The 24,492-nt window shown below is 50.7% G+C and overlaps 1 protein-coding gene across 3 annotated transcripts in view; it reads left to right on the top strand.

The window, feature by feature from the left end:
- Positions 1 to 24,492, top strand: part of NRF1 (nuclear respiratory factor 1) — a 91,352-nt gene that overhangs the window by 61,086 nt on the left and 5,774 nt on the right. For 2 of the 3 annotated variants that reach the window (XM_063134618.1, XM_063134620.1), the window contains exons 9-10: positions 2,274 to 2,431; positions 6,908 to 7,032. In XM_063134618.1, the coding sequence (XP_062990688.1) occupies positions 2,274 to 2,431; positions 6,908 to 7,032 (283 nt within the window). Of the gene's footprint in view, positions 1 to 2,273; positions 2,432 to 6,907; positions 7,033 to 8,873; positions 9,643 to 24,492 lie in introns of those variants that run through there. The other variant, XM_063134619.1, reaches the window with a different exon arrangement.

Raw genomic sequence — 24,492 nt, forward strand, 5'->3', positions numbered from 1 at the left:
CTGGATCAGACCAAGGGTCCGTCTAGTCCAGCACTCTGTTCACACAGTAGCCAACCAGTCATCGGCCAGGGATGAACAAGCAGGACATGGTGCAGCAGCAACCACCCACCCTCCCAACGTTCCTTAAAGCTAGGGGGATGGGGGAGACCTTGAGCATTCCTGTGCTTCTGTTGCCAGCCGTTTTTGTGCCTAGCCTCCAGCTCCCGTTTAGAAAGAGGCTTGTCCTTTCTCCCGTCTGCCTCTTGGACAGGAGCCCAGGGCTGCCGGCCTTTTGTGGCCAAGCCGAGTGGTCAGCCCCACTTTGCTCCGGGAAGGGATACAATTCTCAAGGCAATAGGTGGCAGCACAAAACAGCCTTGTTCCCTCTTAGCCGGCATTTCCATTTGAAAGGCCAGCTAGAAACAGGTTGTTTTGTTTGAGATTCGGGCCTTGAACATTCCCTCGGATCCACCACAGGAGTTTCAGGCTCTGGGAGACAAGCCCCCCATTGTCTAAGCAAACGCCGCCACCGTCCACTTCGCCTGATGTTTTTTGCTGATGTTTGAGCATAAAAACGTACAAAGCTGGGTCAGACTGTGAGCCCGTTTCACGCAGCACTGGCTGCTCTTTGACCAACGGCAGTTTTCCAAAATCTTTGGCCGAGAAGTCTTTTCCTGTTGCCCAAAACCCTTTTGAGCAGGAGATACCAGGGTTTGAACCTCTGCTCTTCCCCTGAGCTGTGAGCACTCCTCTTAGGAACCCTGCGCCCTTTGCGCATGGCAGGTGGATCGTCTGATGAAGGAAGCGATTCCTGATGTGTTAAAATAGCCTTCTCGAGAAGATGCCCACAGCCGAGGGTGCCTTTGCTAACAAGTAGCACGGACCTGAAGTCATTGCAAGGTGGTTTCTCTACACGGCTGGATAGGCGCATGTCCCATTTTATGCTTTGGAGCAGCCTCCCCCAATCCGCAGCCTTCCAGATACGTCTGACTGCAACTTCCACCATCCTCAGAGCAATGGCGTCATTTATCTAGAGGGCACCTGGTTGTGGAAAGCTGCTTTAAACCACCCACTAGAAAGGCAGTGGATCTCTTCTCGATCCTCCCAGAGTGCTGGACACGGAATAACGGGCTCAAGTTAAAGGAAGCCAGAGTTCAGCTGGACATCAGGAAAAACTTCCTGACTGTTAGAGCAGTACAACAATGGAACCAGTTACCCAGGGAGGTTGTGGGCTCTCCCACTCTAGAGGCCTCCAAGAGGCAGTTGGACAACCCTCTGTCAGGGATGATTTAGGGTGGATTCCTGCATTAAGCAGGGGTTGGACTCGATGGCCTTGTAGGCCCCTTCCAACTCTGCTATATTCTATGATTCTATGTCCGGACTGGACTTCCAGCAACCTCACCAAATAGACCAGGCACCGAGGCAGCGCAAGATAACGTCGCTGTATAGGGAAGGCATATCGTAGCCCGGATTAGAGATTTCTTCTCTCTTGTTTCCTGAAGTCTGCATGCCAGAATGATATGTCACACGCACACAAATGATGGTACAGCCTCCTTGGGTACCACTTTTAGGTCATGGTGGGTGTTTTCATCTGCCATCGATGTTTGTGCTTGTTTTTAGCCCTAGGAGAGACTTGAGAGGGCGCTGGCGAGACTTTGAAACCTTAACGCGAGAAGGGCTCCAAGAATAGTTTCTTGAGAGACAGTAGAAGTTCTTTAATGGCTCAGTTCGGACAACTCGTTAGTCAACGGTGGTTTTAGAACTCCACGGTGGAGTTTTTACGCCACCGTTGAGAAACGGGTTGTCTGGGGGAGAAACTCTATGCAACAGTGGAGTTTTTTTGGAAAACACCCCACGCAGAATATCCACGCTGTGCAGAGGAGAGTCCCCGCACAACTGTAGTGTTGTGTGTTGTGTCGGGCTTCATGGAGTTTTCCATTGTGTTGAGTTGACTTTTCCCACTGGGTGCAAATTTCCCTGGCAAGATCGGCGAAAGGAGTGAGTGCCCTTCTAGGAGAGCCGGCGGGATTGGGCGTTTTGGGGTTTGTTTGTTTTTGCAGCAATGGCTGATGGGATACCATCAAGAGGACTGGTGGAGGAACTGTCCATCAAACGTCACGATGGATTTTACTCAGCTCTGCGGTACCCCACAGTCACACAATGCTGGAGTTAGAACATGTTGTGTGGGCAGCACCCCTTAGAAACTCAACCGTGGAGTGGAGTTTCCTCGCTGTGTTGACTAACGTGTTGTCCGAACTGAGCCAATGTTTGCCTCATCCTCTCCATCCAACCAGGTGGAACAGAACTGGGCAACGCTACAAGGCGGGGAAATGACGATCCAAACAACCCAGGCCTCAGAAGCCACGCAGGCGGTGGCATCTCTGGCAGAAGCTGCAGTGGCAGCGTCACAAGAGATGCAGCAAGGCGCGACGGTCACCATGGCGCTCAACAGGTACGTGGAGGAAGAATCGTCCTGGGAGCAGCTGGCAGGAGGGTGTGGGGTCGGGAGGCATCCTTTGAACCTCGGGCTGGGGGCCAGGTTTGAGCCACTTCGCCTCTGCATTCTCCCGAGGGGAGGGAATTCCTTGCTATCCACACTCTCCAAAACGACTTGGAAAAGAAGCAAGAACTGCTTTACATTGTAGGAAATAGCGGAAACTGTCCAAAACATTCCTGGAATCTCAACTAGGGTATCTTAGCCAAAAAAACCCAGTATCGTTTGGCAGCAGCGAAGCTAATTACAATCCAAGAGACCAAATAAGTCAGCCTGTACGTTACCAAATAAGTCAGCTTTAGGGTGGATTCCTGCATTGAGCAGGGGGTTGGACTCGATGGCCTTGTAGGCCCCTTCCAACTCTGCTATTCTATGATTCTACATTTTTAAGGGACTGACTTTTTTTCTTTAGAGAGCTCTACAGTTCTGAAGCAAAGCACAATATATTTTCCCCGTGTTTGTTAATATAGGGTTGTACCGACTGAACGTCTTGCACTACTCACTGTGCTTAAGAAAACTTAAGGATCTAACTGGAATGTTTGTGGTGGGCAAACCAAGCATCTGTATTAACCACGAGGGATTTAGAATTTTGGTTCTGAATGGTCAAAAATGAAACACTTGACTCTGCTGTCAGATTACCAATATTGTGATGCATTTTTATGCTCCGCTTCTCACCCTTGGCGGAAATCAAAGTACATGTCATTCACGTCTAAGGTCCAGTTTTAGCCAAGGAGAAGTTAAATTTCAGAATGATTGCCTCCTGCAAGTTGAAATGTTCCGTTCTCAGATGAACTGCCACTAGGTCGGGATTTTGCTGTTGACACTGGCCCACACAGAAACACCCTGGTAGGACTGGGTTAGGGTTAGGGTTTAAACCCTTATTCCAGCTACACTACAGGAAATGTTGACCATTTCTTTATCCCTACTACATAATTTTTCAAGTATCAATTCAATTATTAACACCTTATTTATTTATTTATTTATTTATTACATTTTTATACCGCCCAATAGCCGAAACTCTCCGGGCGGTTCACAAAAATCAAAACCACGAAAAGCATAAAAACAACCAACAATTTAAAAACACGAATACAAAATACAATATGAAAAGCACAACCAGGATTAAAACCACACAGCAAAAATCGATATAGGTTAAAATACAGAATTAAAACAGCAAAGTTTAAATTTAAGTTAAAATTAAGTGTTAAAATGCTGAGAGAATAAAAAGGTCTTCAGCTGGCGACGAAAGGAGTACAGTGTAGACGCCAGGCGGACCTCTCTGGGGAGCTCGTTCCACAGCCGGGGTGCCACGGCAGAGAAGGCCCTCCTCCTTGACATGCCCGTGCTGCCCAAACATGAACGGCGTTGCCAAGTGGGGAGGTTCTCTCTTATTCTGAGAGATTGCAGTGGGACATTCCATAGGACATTCCCAGCTGTGTGTGTGTGGTGAGACATTGTAAATATTTGCAGCCCATTTAGCCTGAGGACCAGCATTACCTCTGGTTCCTTCCAGTTCTCCTGCCAATTTTGCAATAATGCCCATCATGCACCCCCCACATCTGTCCTTTTAAGTCCTTGTTCTCTTAAATGTGATGGCTCTTTTAACAGGCACGTGTGGTGATAATAGGGTGGCCCTATGAAAAGGAGGACAAGGCTCCTGTATCTTTAACAGTTGTATTGAAAAGGGAATTTCAGCAGGTGTCATTGTTACGCATGCAGCTCCGGGTGAAATTCCCTGGTCATCACAACAGTTCAAGCTGCAGGTGCCCTGCCCTCTTTAAAATCTGGTCACTCTAGTATAGCTCCTGCAGCTTTAACTGTTGTGATGAAGAGGGGATTTCACCAGGTGCAACATGCATACAAATGACACCTGCTGAAATTCCCTTTTCTATGCAAGTGTTAAAGTTACAGGAGCCCTGTCCTCCTTTTCATAGGGTCACCCTAGGTAATAATGCTGAGAGAGAGAGAGAGAAAACACAGTGTCAGGGCAAAGAACCAGGGGTGATCGACAGGCACCAAAAAAGAGTGGAAGCACTTGCAGCAGCAGCGGGCAAGCCCTTCTCCAATGTGGACCAGGGTTCTCTCTCCAGCTGGGCAACTGTGCTAGGCTTTGAACAGCCCATCGGCTTCAGGGCCTTGAGTCATTGAGGCGGAAGCATAGAATCATAGAATAGCAGAGTCGGAAGGGGCCTACAAGGCCATCGAGTCCAACCCCCTGCTAGTCCCTACTGGACTATGGCATGGTAATTGGCAATGCTGGCCTGGGGATGATAGGAGTTGTGGTCCAAAACAGCAGGTTGGGAAAGCTGCTTGAGGTGTAGGATGCCTGGTTTGTCAGCGCAGGGCAGAAACAGAGGATCATAGAATCATAGAATAGCAGAGTTGGAAGGGGCCTACAAGGCCATCCAGTCCAACCCCCTGCTCAATGCAGGAATCCACCCTAAAGCATCCCTGACAGAGGGTTGTCCAGCTGCCTCTTGAAGGCCTCTAGTGTGGGAGAGCCCACAACCTCACCAGGCAACTGGTTCCATTGTCGTACTGCAGCATCTCATTATGACCCGCGTCTCCATCCTGGATGGAGTCACGCTTCGCATTCACTTTTAGAGTTCTTTTAGGGAGCCACAGCCTTGTGAAGCCGCCCACTGTTAATGTCCCCATGTTGCAGGGGAGGGCTGAGAGAAAATAGCTTGCCGACACCCACTTTGAGAGCTGAGCTTTGGACTGGGAACGTCCCGGCTTCCAACCCAAGCTCTTGGCTGTCGCTGCTGCCATCCTGTTATGAAAACAAAGGTGGCCACAGCCAAGGCGGGGTGCCTGTCTGGTTCCCATGTGAGCAGCCTTCCTTTTGCACGCGGGCGACTGCAGGATCCAAATGAACACAATGGCTGGGACTGGGGTGGAGGGGAAATCATGGGGTGCCCAGCTGCGCCCCCCCCCCCCACTGCCACCAACCTGGAATATTTAATAACTGCCTTGTTGGTGGTTTGCAAAGTTGACCCCCAGCTTTTCAACAGCAGCTGCAGCAGCGCAGGATTTCGTCAGGAAGAGCAGCTTCACTATGGGGAAAACCCAGCCCTCCCTCGCTCCATCCTCGTTCTGATGGTAGCAGGTTAATGGTGTCCCCCGAGGTTCTGCTAACGAGTCCCTGAGCTGGCTCAAGTGCTGACAGAGGGAGAGAGAGAGAGAGAGAGAGAGAGAGAGAGAGAGAGAGAGAGAGAGAGAGAGATGGTGGCTAACTGTAGTCAGCTTGGGCAGAGCTGGGAGGGCGGCACATGCAGCCGGGAGAGAAAAGGCGTTTATTCTTTCTGGGGTGGGTGGGTGGGTGGGTGGGGGACGCTTGTGCACCCCACCCCTGCCGCAGCCTACGCTTCGAAAAAAAGAAACTGAGGGTAAAATGCAACGTAAGTCCTGCTTAGAGTAGACCCATTAAAACTAATGGGACTTAAGTTAGTCATGACTGTTTTTAAGCCCCATTCATTTCAACGGATCTATTCTAACCAGGACTTACGTTGCATTTTACCCAGTTCCTGCAGCAGGATCCCACCCCACCCACCCCCGGCCAACGTTTTATCCATTTTGCTGTGCTTGTCTGAATCCTTTCTGTCGGTCCTAGACGGCGTATGGACACTATGGCCTAATCTCCAGCAAGCAGGATATAGCATTATGAAAGCTGTACATGGTCTTTCTCAAGTGGCCCCAACAGTTGTCAGTGCGCTTCAATACCACTGTAAAGCCGTCGTGTGGCTCCTGCCTTTTATATACCGCTTTCATACCGCTTCCATAGTGCAATATCTTGCCTGCTGTAGATTAGGCCTAAGTTTCTCAGGAGCAGTATCCAGTGATAGTCCTACGTCAACTTCAGTGGGTCTACTCTGTGTAGGGGTACCATTGGATACTGCCTCAAGACTCCCCAGCCCACCTCTCTCCTATCTCTCCCTGGGCCTCCGTTGCAACCTCTCCGACATGGTACCTTCTAAGCTCAGGATTCCTGCATTGAGCAGGGGGTTGGACTCGATGGCCTTGTAGGACCCTTCCAACTCTGCTATTCTATGATTCTATGATTCTATGATTCTATGATTACTATGAGCTCAGTGACTGCTGCTCTCATTCTCCCATTTCGAGATGCATCTTTAAGGATACAAAGAGGCGCCTTTAAACTGAGCCGGAAAGTTGGTTTATCTTGCTGATTGTTGCCTACAGTACTCCAGCCTTCCCTAACCTGGTGCCCTCCAGCTGAGTTGGACTGCCAGCATGCCCCAGGTGTGCCAGGAATAATATTCCAACACATATGGAGGGTTGGGGAGGCTGGTCTACTCAGATGGCAGCTCTCTAGGCTTCTGCAAACGGGGGCCCTTTTCCAGCCCTGCTGCATGCAAAGCACGTATCCCACCCTGGGCGTTCCCTTTTCACGTTGTGGCCTTTTTTTTTTTCTTGCAGTGAAGCCGCCGCCCATGCCGTGGCCACCCTTGCGGAAGCCACGCTCCAAGGCGGAGGGCAAATTGTCTTGTCTGGTGAAACTGCAGCAGCCGTCGGCGCGCTCACCGGGGTTCAAGATGCGAACGGTAGGCAGATACAGATACGTCATTGCGTTTCTTCCTGATTCCCCTCCGTGTAAACCCTCTTGGACTGACGATTGGGGCGCAAAGTCCCACTGGCCCATTTCGTAACCAAAGAAGGAGATTCCCAGCAAGGGAATTTAAATCTACCTGTTTGGCCGTTCCGTGTCTCGAAAGGAAATCAGTACCTGATTTCGGCCGGGGTGGGTGAGGGGAGCTCTCTGAGTACAGGAAGTGCAAGCTGGGGCACTGCTGTGTTTATAGCCCTCTGCTTTGTTAGCTTACATGTGAAGCGATTGCGAATGTGGCCTTTGAGCCTCGGGAGGATCCAGTGCTCAGTGGTGGAACACAGATTATGCATGCAGACCCCCAACGTCTCTACTAAAAAAAAGGGTCAGGTAGTAGGGATGGGAAAGACCTCTGCCCGAGAGCCCCTTCCTCTCCGAGTAGTCAGTGCTGGTCTAGTTTCGAGGTGGGCAAACTTCAGGCCTGCAGGATCTTTTTTTTATTATTACTGAGGATGACCATCCAGAGCCAGACACAAAATGGTGGCTCGATTGTTCAGGTTCAGTTACCTTTTTCACCCCGTGAAATGGAGTCTGTACAAATCGGCATGTGAGTTACCAGAGAACAGGGGTTCTATGACGGCACTCTAAAACTGGGTCAGCAGAGCCGAACCGAAACTTGGTCAAAAGCAACCGATTAGCCCTACTCCCATTTTACAGATGAGGAATACCGAGGCTGAGATACAAGCAATTAGCACAATTCTAGAGATTTTTTTCCTTGCCTTTTTACATGTTTCCGTTGAAGTATTGGGTGGGTCAGAAAGCCTTGGAGACGTACTGCAAATCACCCAGAGATCTACTAGTAGATACTGCTTGCCTTTGGTCTAGGTGGACCAGTGAACGGGCTGACTTAGTCCAAGGCAGTTTCCTAGGACTGCCCGCGTGGTGTTGCCCTAAGCTGCGTTCTGCTATCTACTCAGTTGTGTCGTGTGCTCCATCCCCAGAGAAGGCAATAACCATAGAAATGGACGTATCTGTTTGTTTGCTTCATTACTGCGCTTCTGCTCCGCTCCCAAGAGCTCAGGCCGCCTCGCAGTTGGTAAACAAGTCATTTAACATACGCTCAGCTATATACCCAAAATGTGTGACGCTGAAACACCCCAGCGACGCAAACAGATCTAGGGCTATTCCTCAACCTTGTGCTCCTCAATATGAGTTGGACTACCGTTCCCATAATCCAGCTAGAAACATGGGAGTCATAGTCCAATACATCCGGAGGTCACCAGCTTGGGAGAGGCTGCACTAAGCAGCTGCTTCAGCCTGGCCCAATAGAAGACGTCCTTGGCCAAGAGGTTTTAAGGGCATCCATTGAGGGGGATGGAGGCTCCTGCAAGAATCCCCCCACTGCACGGCCCCTTTGAGCATGGCATCCCCAGCCCCACTTATGGGTTGATATGGGAAAGGTGGGCCCGATCCATTTAGAGCTGTATAGGGAGCTAATCCCACCCGCACGGGAGCCAAGAATGAGCCGTTGCCGTTGCTGAAGAACTGATGTCATGCTTTCTTCCTCGGCTAGTCTGACCTGGGGCAAATACTCCCACACCCACACCCACCCCTCCCAAATTACGGCCATCAGTCAGACCCTGAGCCAAAAGTCGTGCTAACGGGGTACAAGCGCCAGAGCAGAGCTGTTGACTCCCTGGAGGTATCCAGCTGTCCAGCGTTGGAGGCAGAGTGCCGGACTAGAGGGACCCACCTGTAGTCTGATCCAGCAGGGCAGGTCTTAGCTTCTGTGCTGCACACATCCCCACTGCCCTGACACCTTGCATCTAATTATTGCAGCTCCTGTTGCCCCTGAGGAAGTGGGGAGCGAAGCCCCTGCTGACCCCGTGAGCCTCAGCTGGGGCATCCCACTGACACACTCCTACATCATCTGGCCTGTAGGAAGCGGCACAGAGAGCACCTTGGCATCCCTTTTAAACTAAAGATCAAGGTGGGTGGGCAGAGAGCTGCCAGCCCTGTCGCCCGGGCCATTCTTCCTGGCTCGTTCAGAGACGCAGGGGTGGGTGGGTTTCTGTCCGAGAGGCTTCTGTTCCCGTCAGGACTGGCTGTGGGATTGGCCTGCCGGTCAGAGATTGTCCGTTCGCAACCTGTTATTTGACTGTGGTCAGATACTGTCAAATATCCCAGGAATGCCCACGTGTCGGTGGCTGCTTGCCCATGTGATCGTGGCATCGCTTGCGAGCAAGGGCACGGGTCGGCAGCCGCTTGGCCCCTAGCCCTGGAGCAAACCCGGCTGGCCACCCGCCAGAACGGCAAGCGTCTCCAAACGGGGATGCGGGCGGCCCCGGGTGGCCGAGGAGCGCCCAGGACTCGCGTTTGGCTGGCTGGAAGAAACGGGGCATGTCCCTACCGTGTGACCTGGCTGTAAAGTTCCTGTGAGAGACGGGACTCGGGCTCTAGAATCATTTTCGACTTTCAAAAAATTGTGCATTGTTTCTGAATAACAGTTTGACTCCTTTGTTTTTTGTAATTCACGTGAGCATCAAATCTGTAGATGATTAAAGTATCTTTTTTGTTGCTTGTAATAAAAGTGAATGCTTTCAAACGATATTTGACCATTATTTGACCATGTTTGACCGATGCTTGACTGGTCAATCGACCCCCCCCCCAGCCCGACTCCAGCCTCGGAGGAAGCAACGCTTGCTTTGCTGGGTCTTTCCTGCCCTGCAGCCCTGCCTTGCGCCTTTGCCATCCCCTTCGCCCTTTCCTCTCACCTGTAAGTCGCTCTAACCTCTGGAGGTATTAAAGGCCTGCGCCTCCGGCTAAGCCGTGGGGGAGTTCTTGGAAGCACCGTGCCGTTTTTAGTGTTCTTATATAACCGGACGATCTCTTTCCCTTTTTGGAACAATGCAGCCGTGCTTTTTCTATCTCCCATCTGAGGAACCTGCACAGTGCAACGCTGAGCACCTGCGTCTGTCTCTTGGGATCTTGCATTTGGGTTTTTAACTTCTCCGGCTTTTCTCCCGGTTTCCGAGGAGCGATCTGCCCGGTTATAAGCACGTCAGCTATCCAGGGTGGCCAATCGCCGTGGCCTCGGCAGCGTGGAACTTGGCCGGCATGGCAGATTAAGGGCTAAACAACGCGATTGGTCACATTTGCTGGGCGAAAGCGGGGCAGAAGAGTCTTAGCAGGCAATGGTATTAACCAGCCAATTCATTTTTTGCCCTAGATTTGATTCAACCAAATGGGCTCGTTAAATCATCCTGTTACACATTCTCCGAACCGGGCTTCACTTCTTAGCAAGAGCTTTGTCGATGTTCTGTAAACCTACTATTCTGTCCTGCAAAAAAAATAGCCATATTTCTATTTTCCATGTTTTCACTAGCTGGTGGAGTCAGGCTGAAGTTCTCTCTCCTCCTCCCCCCTCCACGCCCTGTTAGGCAGAGAGTCAGTGGCAGAGGACCCAGATGGGGTGGGGGGCGCCGTTGGGTGGCTCCATTGTGGAAGAGCTGGTTGGCTTCGTCTTTGCCAACCGGCTCTTTGCCAACCGGTCCTGTCGTGGCTTCTTTTACAGTCTCTCTTCTCCCTGCTGGCACCAGATGAATTGTTGATCCCAGATTACAAGGCTCAGCAGTGGTTATTCCGTGGAGGCGTGCTTCCTGCCATCACCCATTTACGCGCTTTGCCCCACCGTTAAAATCATATTCCTTAGCTGCACCTTGGCAAACGTCGCTCTTTAGGGGAGGTGGCCTTGAGCAGGGCTGAGTTGTACTCCCGCACTGGGAAAGATGAAACTCTGCACCTAGTTATTCCAAATTCTGCAGTAAAAAAAAGAAAAGAAAAGGCTAGATTCTGCAGCCTGCATGAACGCCATAAATTGGGTGAATGTGCTAATTCCTCCTCGATTGCATAATTGCTCCTGTTGTTGTTTTGTATAATTCCAGTGTCGCTATTAAGCTATGCCAGCCCCAACTCACACTTGCTGGAAACCTGACTCAGCCACTTTTCTGGCTACGGAGATTTTAGCAGCCATGGCTTCACAGCCATGAGGACTAGAACCTTTTTTATTATTATTATTATCGACAGGTCAGGTTCCTAGCTATTAGTTCCAGAAATAGAGAAGAAAGTCGCTTTTTTGAGTGATCTATCCTGTGGTCATCTCTTCCTCCCTCCCTCTTCCCTCCCTCTCTCTCAACACGGCTTTCAGGACCGCCTGGGAAGATTAACTCTGGAGCCTTTAGGTGGTGGTGGGGGGGACAAGGGAGCAACGCGCAGTTAGCCCCCCCTTCCCACACTGGCAGCGAAAGCCAAGCGTGCTATTTGGCATCTTTAACGGCCTCCAAGGCTCGCTTTATCGGGCCCCTTGTCTTTGCGGGGCTTTTGTCCGGTGCGGCCAGGGCCCAAGCAGCCTCCGCTTCCCTCTGCAAGGGGAACGCGGCTTGCTGCAAATCCCCGTCTCTGCCACGCCGCGTCGTTCGCTCGCTGTCCTAAATCGCTCCTGGGCACTAATCCTTGCCAGCGGGAACGGCACGTGCTCTTCTTCGGCCTGCCACGGGGCCGCTGGAGGCAGTGTTGCACTCCTCCAGGGTACTCAGTGGGGCAGAAGACCGGCTGGGCCTGTCGAGTAGGTTCCTGTTGACCAGCCAGGGCTGGGAAGCCCAAGCCTTTTCCTCCAGCCCCGGGACATAGTCCCACCACAGTGGGGCTGGAGAAATCTTGCTTCTGCCACGAGCTTGCCTAAACGGCCTTGGGCAAGCCACGCGCTCTACGCGCTGGTTCCTCACTTGCCATGTAAATGGTGATCATTTCCGGGATGTAGGGAGTTGCTGAATCCCAGCTGGATCAGTAGGGTCGACACTGACTGGCAGCAGCTCTGAATGCTTTCAGGCAGGATTCTTTCCCTGCCCCACCTGGAGATATGGGGTGTGTGTGTCAAAGCTGGGGCCTTCTGCGTGCAAAGCAGGTGTTCTGTCACACTGAGCCACAACCCCTCCCTGCCGGCTGCCTTTACGGTGTTTACGAAGTGGAGTGCTTTGACCCTCTGAAGCGCTAGCTCAGCCTTCCTCCTCCTGGTGCCCACCAGACGCGTCGGACTGCAGCTCCCATAATCCCCCAGCCAGCACCAGACTCGGTGCTGTAGCACAAGCTACAGAAATGCTCAATGTCTGCATGTTGCCCTTGGTGTCTTCCAGCTCTTGGACACGTTTGCAGCCGCCTCCCTCCGCCCCTCTGTTCCGTTCCTTCCCTGCTGGGAGTCCTGACATCCTCTCCCATTATCGGGCCGTGGAGTCTGTCCCTCCCTCCCCCCCCGCCGCCACCCCCCCAGCTGTCACGGGCGATGGCGTCATGGCCTTTTTAAAGCGCAGGGCCGTCTTACCTTCCACGAGGCCCGAATTAGGGAGAAATGGACAGGAGGGACCGGGGTCTGTTTAAAAATTAAAGCTGATTACAAGGCATTAGCGTTGCATTTAAAGGAATAGATGGCCGTCCTCTGGTGCTCACCGCCGCTTCAATATGCTGTCTTCTGCACTGCGCCAAGGAATCGCGGCCCGTGTCATAGGAGGAGAAGCTGGCAGCCATTTTGGGCCTTAGCGAACGTGAAACCCGCAAAGGAGCTTAGAGGTTTGAACCATCTCCGGAGGCTGAAAAGCTGCTCCTCTTCCACTTCGACGAGTGCTTTTGGGCGATGGTTTTGCAGAACGAATTCTGAACGTCCCAAGCTGCCTTGCTGTGCGTCCGCTTGTTCGCCCTTCTAGCCCAGTGCCGCCTGTTCTGACCGGCAGCAGCTCTTGCAGGCATGGCTCTTTGACCAGCCCTCTTCCTAAGACCCTTTAACTGCAGACACCGAGGATTAAACCTGGGGCTTTCTTCATGTAAAGCACCCACTCTGTCACCGTGCTCTGTCCCCTCCTCAGGTTCTGGCTCCCCCATCATGCGCACACACCGAGATCTTGGCATCATGAGAATCTCCGCTTTCTTTTAAAAACAAACACGGTTTCCCAGCAAGGAGGGCTGCGGAGTTAAGCTTGAAAGCAGGCGGGCAGAGTGCCTAGTGAAAAAATAGAAGCTAGGATGGTGGCGGAGTGAGAATGTTGGAAACAAAGCCGTAAGAAGAGAGACTGAAAGAACTGGGCATGTTTAGCCTGGAGAAGAGAAGATGGAGGGGAGACATGAGAGCACTCTTCAAATACTTGAAAGGTTGTCACACAGAGGAGGGCCAGGATCTCTTCTCGATCCTCCCAGAGTGCAGGACACGGAATAACGGACTCAAGTTAAAGGAAGCCAGATTCCAGCTGGACATCAGGAGAAACGTCCTGACTGTTAGAGCAGTACGACAATGGAATCAGTTCCCTAGGGAGGTTGTGGGCTCTCCCACGCTAGAGGCCTTCAAGAGGCAGCTAGACGGCCATCTGTCAGGGATGCTTTAGGGTAGATTCCTGCATTGAGCAAGGGTTGGACTCGATGGCCTTGTAGGCCCCTTCCAACTCTGCTATTCTATGATTCTATGATTCTCACACTCATATGATGGGGCTTTCGTCCCCTCCATAGCTCCACCCCACCCCACCCCGCCTTCCAGAAGCGTGGATGGAAGAAATACCTTTTTATTATTTATAAAGCATTCTCATTCCACTCCTCAGCCAGGGAAGCCTTCCAGAGTGGCTTAGGAACGACCAGTAAACAAAAGAGTCCCTGCCCGCAGGTTTACAGTCTAAAAGAGACACGGCATGCAAGGAAAAAGGGATGGGGAAGGAAGAGGAAAAAAATACGTATTTCAGCAGGGTTGGTGGAATGCGCCGGATCACCGTCTCATCTCCTTGTGGGACAAGTGACAGCGCAGCTGGGTTAGGCCTTGAAGTTCCCTGCTCTTGCATCCCTTGCTCCATCTTCTTACTAAATTTGCATCCCACTTTTGTGCCAAAAATGGCGCTTCACGCAACTAATTAATTAAGCCTCACGAAGCAAACTTGAGGAATTTCCAGTTACTGTGCCTACTTCTGCATTTTTTCCTAACTTGCATGATCTAACTTGCGACAATGGAACCCATAGCCTAGGGAGGTTGTGGGCTCTCCCACACTAGAGGCCTTTGAGAGGCAGCCGGACAGCCGTCTGTCAGGGATGCTTTAGGGTGGATTCCTGCATTGAGCAGGGGGTTGGACTCGATGGCCTTGAAGGCCCCTTCCCACTCTGCTATTCTATGATTCTATGATCTTGATTTTGCGCATCCAAGAAGCCTCTGCACAGCAGCCTCAGCCACTGGACATACTCATTCAGCCACTGCATGGCTTACATCTTTTCAAGCATATTTTCAGAAACATCAGGGCTAGAAACTTGCTCTTTCCCCCTACTTATTTTAACGGAAAGTTGAGAAACTTGGGATGCTGAATTCTGTGCCCGGTACTGCGTTCTGTGGGCTTCAGAATCACAGCCAGCATGCAGTCCTGCTCTCGGTCCTGAAGAACGTCAACTTAGAAGGGGTGCAAGGCCCTCCAACAGCAGACATCCAGTTTGGCAGGAGCAGCGTTAACAGCACGGACTGGCCCTGTGCGTTGAGTCAAGCCCTGTTTTTCGGGCTGCGTGAGACGGGGTTCCTTGTCCTCTTTCACCGAGTGCGTTTGAGATCCTCTACCGTTTAAAGCAGAGATGGGAAACCTCTTTCAGCCCAGGGGCCAAATTCTGTTTTGGAGAGGCTCTCGGGGTGGGCGGGGCCAGAGGCAAAAGGGGCGGGCCCAAAATCCCATCATATTGTCATTTAAAGCACTTCCTGCCCTTAGGGGAGGCCTCGTGTCAACCTTTTAGAATGGAGACGAAACCGCACACAAGTTAAGAAACCACGAAGCGGTCGGTGGATGGGGAAAGGGGGCGGGGCCATCTGGAGAACCCGGGTGGGCCGGATTTGGCCCGTGGGCCTGAGGTTCCTCCCCCACTCCTGGCTTAAAGTATGGTTGGGCAGCTCTTTCCTAACCGGGCAGGGGAGGCCATGGCCCACGGCACCAGCTGCAGAAGGAGAAAGGCACGGGGAAGGATCCCAGCCTGTGAATGAGGCGTTTGCACCTGGGAAAAGCTGCCTCGATTGCAGGCTGCGTTTTGCGAACCCATTTTCAGCAGCACCAGCAGCCGGCCGTGCAGGATGGTTTGGGTGGGTCATTTATAATGCATCAGCCATCCGTTCTCTGGCTCCCGCACAGAGGGGAGATTATCGTTCCAGCGGTTTGTGCTGAGAGACGAGCTGCAGGAAGGTCAGGGACAGATGTTTGGCTGTGCCTTGGAGATCTCCATTCTGCGTTTTACCCAGGGAAGCCTTGTTGTCGTGCCCCACCCTGCTTGCGCTACCCTTTAATGCTGCCTGGGATGGCCTTGGTGCTTCCTGCCCAAGCCGTATTCAGCTGGGATTTGAGGAAGGCCCGGCACCGATTAAAGAGAGCGCTTGGCACGCACCGCGGGTCTGCAATCTCAGTTCTCCGTGAGGGATTCTCCTCGCCCATCGCCTCCCTTCCCGTGGCTCTTGAGTGCAACTCGGCACATGAATGGGGTGGAGAGAAGCTGGCTGATCCCGCAGGCCCTTCCTTGCTTTGGCCCTTGGTGGAACGGCCGGCTAAGGAGATGAATGCGCTGGCTGGCTTGAACGTGGTACCAGGAACAGAGCTTCCCTTTGGGCTGCCCTCTGGTGCAGTGTGGAGAGTAGCACCCGCCCGCCTGCCTGCCTGCCTGCACACAGAGGACGGTCTTCTCGATCCTCCCAGAGTGCAGGACACGGAATAACGGGCTCAAGTTAAAGGAAGCCAGATTCTAGCTGGACATCAGGAAAAACTTCGTGACTGTTAGAGCAGTACAACAATGGAATCAGTTCCCTAGGGAGGTGGTGGCCTCTCCCACACTAGAGGCTTTCAAGAGGCAGCTGGACAGCCATCTGTCAGGGATGCTTTAGGGTGGATTCCTGCATTGAGCAGGGGTTGGACTCGATGGCCTTGTAGGCCCCTTCCAACTCTGCTATTCTATGATTCTCTCTCTCTCTTCCAAGCCCCATATCTCCCAGTGACCTTCTCAGTCCCAGGGACAGCTTGGCTTTGCTGGAAAGCGGATCATGTGACTGCAGTAATCCATAGCCAGTAAACAGCTGCGCTGGGAGCGTGCAGGAAAGAAGCAGCATATTTCCACCACTTGAACACACACACACACACACACACACACCGCATTGCAGATTCTGGAATGAGAGGAAGAAGCAGCTATGGGGCAGTCACTGCTGCACGGAGGTCGTGGGGATCCATAAACCTCTTTGGTTGGCCATGACGTTGGCCAAGTGGCCTTTAGCTCAGAGTGACTAGCTTGCCCTCAGGGACTCTTGCTAGCCTTTGCAATGTGTTTTGAGTACCGAGTGGGACTTCCCCCGAGCAGATCTCTCTGTTATTCCTTGCATCTTTCAGTCTTTATAGTCCCTAATTATAAGAATTGCTTGATTTGCTACACTTTTCCATGTTTCTTGAAGTTAATTCCTTACCCAGTGGAAGAGAAGACGAGCACGACTGAATCTGGTCAAAGCGCCATCGAGTCCTGTGCCACTGGGAAACTCATAGGGTAATCCTTCTAGTTTGTCAAACATTGCTTTCAGGGAGTTTTAAGGCTTTCTTTAAAAAAAAAAACTCATGTAAAATTATGACTCTTTTAACAAGCATACACAATTTGTCATTTTCAACCCACCTCCATAGCAGAGGATTGGAGGTTAGCCAGCGTAACGCCAGTGATTTAAAAGGCATCTAAGGAGGAACTGGATGGAGCTGTCAACTTAACCTCTGCCCCAGGTTAAATGGGTAAGAAGTATTATTAAAGCTAGAATTCTTAAACACATGGAAGAACAAGTCTTGCTGAAGGAGAATCAGCATGGCTTCTGCAACAGGAAATCCTGCCTCACCAGAATTATAGATTATTTTGAGAATGTCCAACAAGATAGGGTTGATATTGTAGACTAATAATAATAATAATAATAATAATAATAATAATAATAATAATAATAATAATAATTTTATTTCTTATTCGCCTCTCCATTTTGATCGAGGCAGCAAGTATAAAATACATGAATACTGATTAAAAACAGAGTATACATTTTTAAAACTTCCTAAAAAACCTCCTAAAAGACATTCACTGCTGCGACTTCCAAAAAGGTTTTGAGAAAGACTCTCGATCATGAAAAGCCTTGCAGCCTCTTAAAAGCCTGTTCAGAATTACCCTGCAGCAATCTCTGAATTCACTTCACTCATAAACCTCTGCCTTATACATCCAAGAGGTAGATCAGCGGTGGAGGTGAGTTATTCCTGTCAATATTGGGGTCCTGCTGGCTTCCTTCGCTTTTATCTAGGGTTAGCCCAGTTCTCTGAAGAAGGGCAGGAAGGCTTCATCCACCCTAAAGGGATGCTTTAGGGTGGATTCCTGCATCGAGCAGGGGATTGGACTTGATGGCCTTTTAGGACCCTTCCAACTCTACTATTCTATGATTCTATGAGTCAGACAAGCCAGCAGAGCTGATGATTTGACTTCTTCTCGTGAGGGTTCCTCCGCCAACCTCCCCAGGCCTTCTCTGCCCAGCACCCAGGTAGGAGGACATCAGTGAAGCTCCTTAAAGCCTGCTGATATTTAGGGCAAAAGGTTGTGGGAGAGGGTGTTTTATGGCATTTCTTTTTTTAAAAAAAATTCTTTCCTTTTCAGATTTTTCTTCTCTTTCCCTGACATGTCCTAGTCAGGGGTAAGCCCTTCAGTGGTTTAGGGAAGAGGTCCCCTCAGTTAGGCCCACTGAGGTAGAGAGTAGCAGAATGAGGACGCTGAGAGCCCGTACCGACCTTTCCCCAGGCAGCATAGACAAGCAGCGGCCATGTGATGGGGCTCTCTGCGTCTGGGCCAATAATAATAATAATAATAATAATAATAATAATAATAATAATAATAATAATATATTTATTACCCGCCTCTCCCTCTGGATCGAGACAGGGACAGCAAAAATATTATAAAATACATAAAACTGATTAAAACATATAAAACTAATACATTATTAAAATAACAACCAGACATCTTAAAATTCAACTGGGTAGGCCTGCCGGAAGAGATCCGTCTTTATAGCCTTCTTGAATTCGACAAGACTGTTGAGTTGGCGGATCTCTTCCGGCAGGCCATTCCACAGTCTGGGAGCGGCAGAAGAGAAGGTCCTCTGGGTAACGGTTGTCAGCCTAGTTTTGGCTGACTTTAGTAAATTCTTCCCAGAGGACCTGAGTGTGCGGGGCGGACTGTATGGGAGAAGGCGATCCCGCAGGTAACCTGGACACAAACCATGTCGGGCTTTAAAGGTGATAACCAACACTTTGTACTTCGCCCGGAAACTAATTGGCAGCCAGTGGAGTGATTTTAAAGTTGGTGTAAATGTAGTCACCCCTAGGTGTACTGGTGACCAACCGGTATTGGTGACCGGCAGCTCTCTGCTTGCTTCCCTGAAGTAAGAGGGCATTCATTTGCCAAGCCATTTGCAGCCAGCCTTTTCCCCAGGGCTAGGCCAGGCCACGTAATGAGGAGGGGCCAGCCTAGGGGAAGAGAGAAAGCAGCCATACACAAACCGCAGCATTCGCTGCCATTTATTTTCCCCGCCCCGTCCTTCCTCGCCTTTCCTAGCACACCTTTTCCCAGGGCAAGGCATGCAGGAAATGGAGATATACTTTCCATTGCCTCCCCCCCCCCCCGCCTTTTCTTCCAGGGGTTAGAGGCAGGTTGCTCCTAGTGCTGCACAGTTGTGCCCTTTCCTCCAGGCGTGGTGGAAGGGGTTGGATACAAACCAGGGTGTGCACCCACAGGAGACGCTACAGCTTTTGGCCTGGATGCTGCCCAAGACGGCCAGTTTGAGGCGGATCCGGACCATGACCGGATAACAGCAAAGGGGTAGGAGATGGGGAGGGCTTCTTTTAAGGAGTCTTCCCGGCCCTCTCCCGAATTGAAAGGGAACCAGGCAGGACCGGAATCCTTGACCTTAGTGGCAGAGGAGGTCATGGGCCTAGAAACCTCATGGACAAGTCGTAGGTCAAACCAATCCCTCAAAGACTACAAAATGTAGAGGCACAAATAAATGCCACAGGAGAAACCGTAAACTCTCTAGCATGGTGTCCAGGTGTAGGTCCTCAACCAGAGATTTCATAGTTCTGGCACTAATTTCTAATCCCAGAAGCCAGCCTCCAAAGGTCCATTTGACAGTCCATGCTAGCATACGTGCATGGCAGCTCCACCAACTGCCCAGTTGCCTACTTGGGCACATTGGGCAGGTTTTCAGGGTAATACGATGGGAAGACCAAGTCCTGCTTCTTTCTCAGGGCACTCAGTAGTCTCTGCTCTCTGTACTGCGAGGGGGAGCTTTCAAGGGAAGACACAGGACATCCAGGCGAAAGCTTTGCATGTCCTCTCCAAGGCCGTTGAGACCATCTATCAGTAACTCGATCTTTGCTCCTGGTACCCATTTGGACATCGGAAATTGCCTAGGCGGACCCAAACATCCTTAGAAGTGCCAAGGATGGTCTGAAGAAATTGTCTTTGCCACAAGCTTTTCTCTCAGACTCGTCCCTGGAAGTGGTTCAGCTAACTCCAGAACCAAGGCCGTGGCCACCAATGTCGTAGCCCGGTGCAGTATCTCACCACAAGGCCGGTTTTTGGTCAAGAATGGTGAGCGTTCTCAGCCTGAAAGCTCTATGTTGATTCTCTGGAGCCTGTTCTGATGGAGAGCAAAAACAAAGAGAAAAGCCCTTCTTCTTATGGCAAGGATCCCAAGACTCAACAGTCCCCTTGGAACACCTGAAGGGCTTTCTTCAGTAGAACTATGAATAAATGGTGATCCAAGTGGCCCTGTTCTAAACCAGTTTTTCTCAACCTGCTGGCTCATGCTGGCTGTCAATGTTGGAAATTTGCGTCTGACACAAATGGAGGGCCCCAGGTTGGGGAAGTTTGCTGTAAACCATTGGAAAGAGTCCAGCTCTTTCTGCAGCCTCTTCCTCCCTCTCCAAAGGCAACAAGAAGCCATGCTCCAAAGCCATGCAGCCTGGCACATCCTTGGCTGTAGGAGACTATGTCCTTCATATTGCATACCAAGGGCTCACACAACCATGGACTATACCGACATATGATAGCCGCAAACCAAGATATGTTAGACATAGCCGCCACAGAACCAGTCCCACATGCCCAGAGGTGCTCCGGGGTCTGTTCCAGGATTTTCTTGTTTCTAAAAAAGAATGTGGAAGTGCAGACTACATTAGATCTAAAGTGACTCAACAAATTTTCAGAAAAGCATCTCCAGATGGAAACACACAAATATGCTGTGTCCACCCTGGAGAATCAGATCGTAGTCATTGGACCTCTCAGAGGCCTATTTACATACCCCAATCCACCCATCTGACAGAAAAAAAACCTAATGTTTTGCTTATGGCAACAAGCATATCTAGTACAAGGCCTACTGTTCAGCCTCACATCAGCTCCTTGGGTGTTCACAAAGTGGCATGCTTTTGGCTGCAGGGAATGTACCTTTGCTCCTATTTAGACATCTTGATTTGGTCCAGCTCTGAGCTCCAGGGTCTTTGGGAAGTCCAGCTCACACTGGAATGCCAAAAAGGTCGTGGTTTCGTGGTGAGTCAAGAAAAGAAGTGCCTACAACCGTTGCAAATTCTGGAGCACCTGAGAGTTCAACTGGACGTGAACAATTCCGCATGTCGGCAGACAAGCAAAACCAGATGAACAAGTTGACACATCAGGTCCACTCCTCTTCTCAGGTGGACTCATGGTCCTTGTGCAATTTCTGGGGATAGTGATGAAGTGGCCAAGTGGTCCAGATTCCACACCAGGCCCCTCCAATGGTTTCTCATGCCTTTTCAGAATCAGATAGTCAGAGAGGAGAACCAGTGAATGCAAATAAAAGCAACGTTGAAGGATGCTCTGCTTCAGTGGATGGACAATGACTGTCTCACCAGGGAGATCAGCTTGCAGATTCCATCATGAATGGTGATCATGACAGATGCCAGCTTGTCTGGTTAGAAGACACAACCGACTGATCACATCTAGACTGCTTGGTTGGCTGATGAAAATCAGAGTAATGGCTCCCTGCTTGTCCGTGTTTTTCCCTGAAGTGTTGTCGGTCTGTACCAAGTCATGATCCTTCTGGATAGGGTTCTAGTCTTCATAGAATCATAGAATAGCAGAGGTAGAAGGGGCCTACAAGTCCAAACCCCTGCTCAATGCAGGAATCCACCCTAAAGCATCCCTGACAGGTGGCTGTACAGCTGCCTCTTGAACGCCTCTAGTGTGGGAGAGCCCACCACTTCCCTAGGTAACTGGTTCCATTGTCGTGCTGCTCTAACAGTCAGGAAGTTTTTCCTGATGTCCGGCAGGAATCTGGCTTCCTTTAACTTTAGCCTGTTATTCTGTGTCCTGCACTCTGGGAGGATCGAGAAGAGATCCTGGCCCTCCTCTGTGTGACAACCTTTCAAGTATTTGAAGAGTGCTATCATGTCTCCCCTCTATCTTCTCTTCTCCAGGCTAAACAGGCCCAGTTCTTTCAGTCTCTCTTCATAGGGCTTTGTTTCCAGACCCCTGATCATCCTGGTTGCCCTCCTCTGAACACGCTCCAGCTTGTCTGCATCCTTCTTGAATTGTGGAGCCCAGAACTGGACACAATACTCTAGATGAGGCCTAACCAGGGCCGAATAGAGAGGAACCAGGACCTCACGCGATTTGGAAGCTATACTTCTATTAATGCAGCCCAACATAGCATTTGCCTTTCTTGCAGCCATATTGCACTGTTGGCTCCTATTCAGCTTGTGATCTACAACAATTCCAAAAGGGTTATGTCTTGGTACACACGGATAACAACTCAGCAAAAAATATGCATAAAACCAAGCTTTGACGGCAGAAGGACCTCCAACAATGATCGTGGCACGAGGCAGATGCATGCAGACTATCGAGGTGGCCTTTGAGCTACCTAGATCTCAAACTGTGTAGGCCAACCTTTCCCAAGATGGTGCAGTCTCTGGGGATGATAGGCATTGAAGTCCGACACATCTGGAGTGCACTGGGTTGGCAAACACTGGTATCGGCTCTTAAAGGTAAGAGGCAGCACTTGAGATTCTGCCGAGAAAAGAGACTGGCAACTGGCCAAGCGTTTTTCAGGCTGGCAGGATACGTTCCCTAAAGCTGGCTTCGGTCTGTAATCAACCAGCCATGTCCTGAACGAGCTGCCGTTCTGGACCAGGCCTCAGAGGCAGCGTGCTCTGCCGCGGTTATCATTCCTTCACTGTGTAGGAATCATAGAATCATAGAATAGCAGAGTTGGAAGGGGCCTACAAGGCCATCAGTCCAACCCCCTGCTCAATGCAGGAATCCACCCGAATGCATCCCTGACAGATGGTTGTCCAGCTGCCTCTTGAAGGCCTCTAGTGTGGGAGAGGCCACAACCTCACCAGGCAACTGATTCCACTGTTGTACTGCTCTAACAGTCAGGAAGTTTTTTTTGTGAACCGCCCAGAGAGCTCCGGCTATTGGGCGGTATAGAAATGTAATAAATAAATAAATAAAATAAATAATAAAGTTTTTCCTGATGTCCAGCTGGGATCTGGTTTCCTTTAACTTGAGCCTGTTATTCCGTGTCCTGTACTCTGGGAGGATCGAGAAGAGATCCTGACCCTCCTTTGTTTGACAAACTTTCAAGTACTTGAAGAGTGCTCTCATGTCTGCCCTCCATCTTCTCTTCTCCAGGCTAAACATGCCCAGTTCTTTCAGTCTCTCCTCCTAGGACTTTGTTTCCAGACCCCTGATCATCCTGGTTGCCCTCCTCTGAACACGCTCCAGCTTGTCTGCGTCCTTCTTGAATTGTGGAGCCCAGAACTGGATGCAATACTCTAGATGAGGCCTAACCGGGGCTGAATAGAGAGGAACCAGGACCTCACGGGATTTGGTAGATGTCCCTGGGGGGTCTGTGCCCACCCTTTGCTTCCTCTCCATGTGAGGAGGCTACGGCTGTAACGTCAGGGGAACAGCAGTCCCAGATACACCCCCCCTCCCCGGCCCAAGTTGTGAGCAAGGGGATTTTCTCTTTAATACCATTGAAAGGGTCCGAAATCCCCAAGCTTTAGATTAACATGTGCCAGCTAGATTAAGGCTAATCAGAGGGGCAGATGCGGCATGGTGACAATCCCAGGCCTGATTACCATATCTCAGGGGCTTTAGTCATGTCCCTCCCAAGGGCGGCCAGCTCCGCTCGTGGGTGCAGCGGAGTGCGTTTCTCTCTGCCTTCTCTCTTCTGCCCAGCCCCCCACCCCCAATTGCTTGCCCACTCTGGCTTCGCAGCGCTGCAGTCACAAAGGCCGTTGCGTCGGATACTGAAGCGATTTGGCTTAATCCCTGTGCAGAAAAGAACGGGCGTGCACGTGCTCGCGCTTGCACAGGCAGTTCCCAGTGTTTTAAGTTTCGTGCTGTATGTGAGGTGAAATCAGGCTGAATGACTGCCCAGGAAGGGTTGGGTGGCAGCCCGCTTGCTTCTAGAAAGTTGCATCCAACAGTAACCTTGTTGGACAATGACCTCTTTATTCCTGTTCGTTGCTTTTCTGTCTTTCATTCCCCACCCCCCTGTCTTTCGATCTGCCTTTTCTTTGTCCTCCCTTCCCTTCCCCTTTTTTTTTTTTTTTTTTTGAACCCTTGATTGAGGCTTCAGGCTCTCTGTCCAGCAACGCCGAGGCAATTCCCCATTTTCCTTCACATCCTTGCCCACCTTTTTAACAAGGCGTGTAAGCGACAACACGCCTTGTTAAACTGCGTCTTCGGAAATGTTTCTTTCATCATCGCCAGTTCAAAAATGGTGTGAAACACAGAAAATATAAACCTTGCAGATCACACAGCCGCTTCCTGTATCCTTCTCTAGCTTCTGCACTGTCAGAGTTTAGATTATAAAATTCTCAGGGCAGAAGCCCTTTCTTGTGCTCATGTTACTCCTTAGACCACCACTGCACTTGAGGCACTCTATAACTAAAGACTAGTAATATCTGTACAGTAAACCAGGAGCTTTTGTCCCACAAATTAACGTTCTTGCTGTTTTTAACCAAACAGGTGGATGAAAGGCCTTTGTTCCTATGTAAAGCTGGGCTAGATGGACCAAGGGTCTAACTCTGGCGAAGGACGCTTCCTATGTTCCTGTATCTCAGGTCAAAACGGCTAATGGCCATAGGCGTGCGCAAGGGGTGTGCCTGGTGTGTCCAGGCACACCCTAATGCCTTGGACAATAAGTGCCGAATTAAGGGGGCCTTTCTGGGAATGGTGCTCTCCGGCGGCTCTGCTGCTGCACTGAAGAACTACCACCCCTGAGGAATCTCTGTGCCAGGAGCAGCACCCCCTCAGCAACTAGGCCTCTGCTGGAGCTTATGTTACTTAGGACTGGGTATTCAATAAATGTTCACCTTTT

Source organism: Elgaria multicarinata, chromosome 9, assembly GCF_023053635.1.
Source record: "Elgaria multicarinata webbii isolate HBS135686 ecotype San Diego chromosome 9, rElgMul1.1.pri, whole genome shotgun sequence".
Classification (NCBI taxonomy): Eukaryota; Metazoa; Chordata; class Lepidosauria; order Squamata; family Anguidae; genus Elgaria; species Elgaria multicarinata.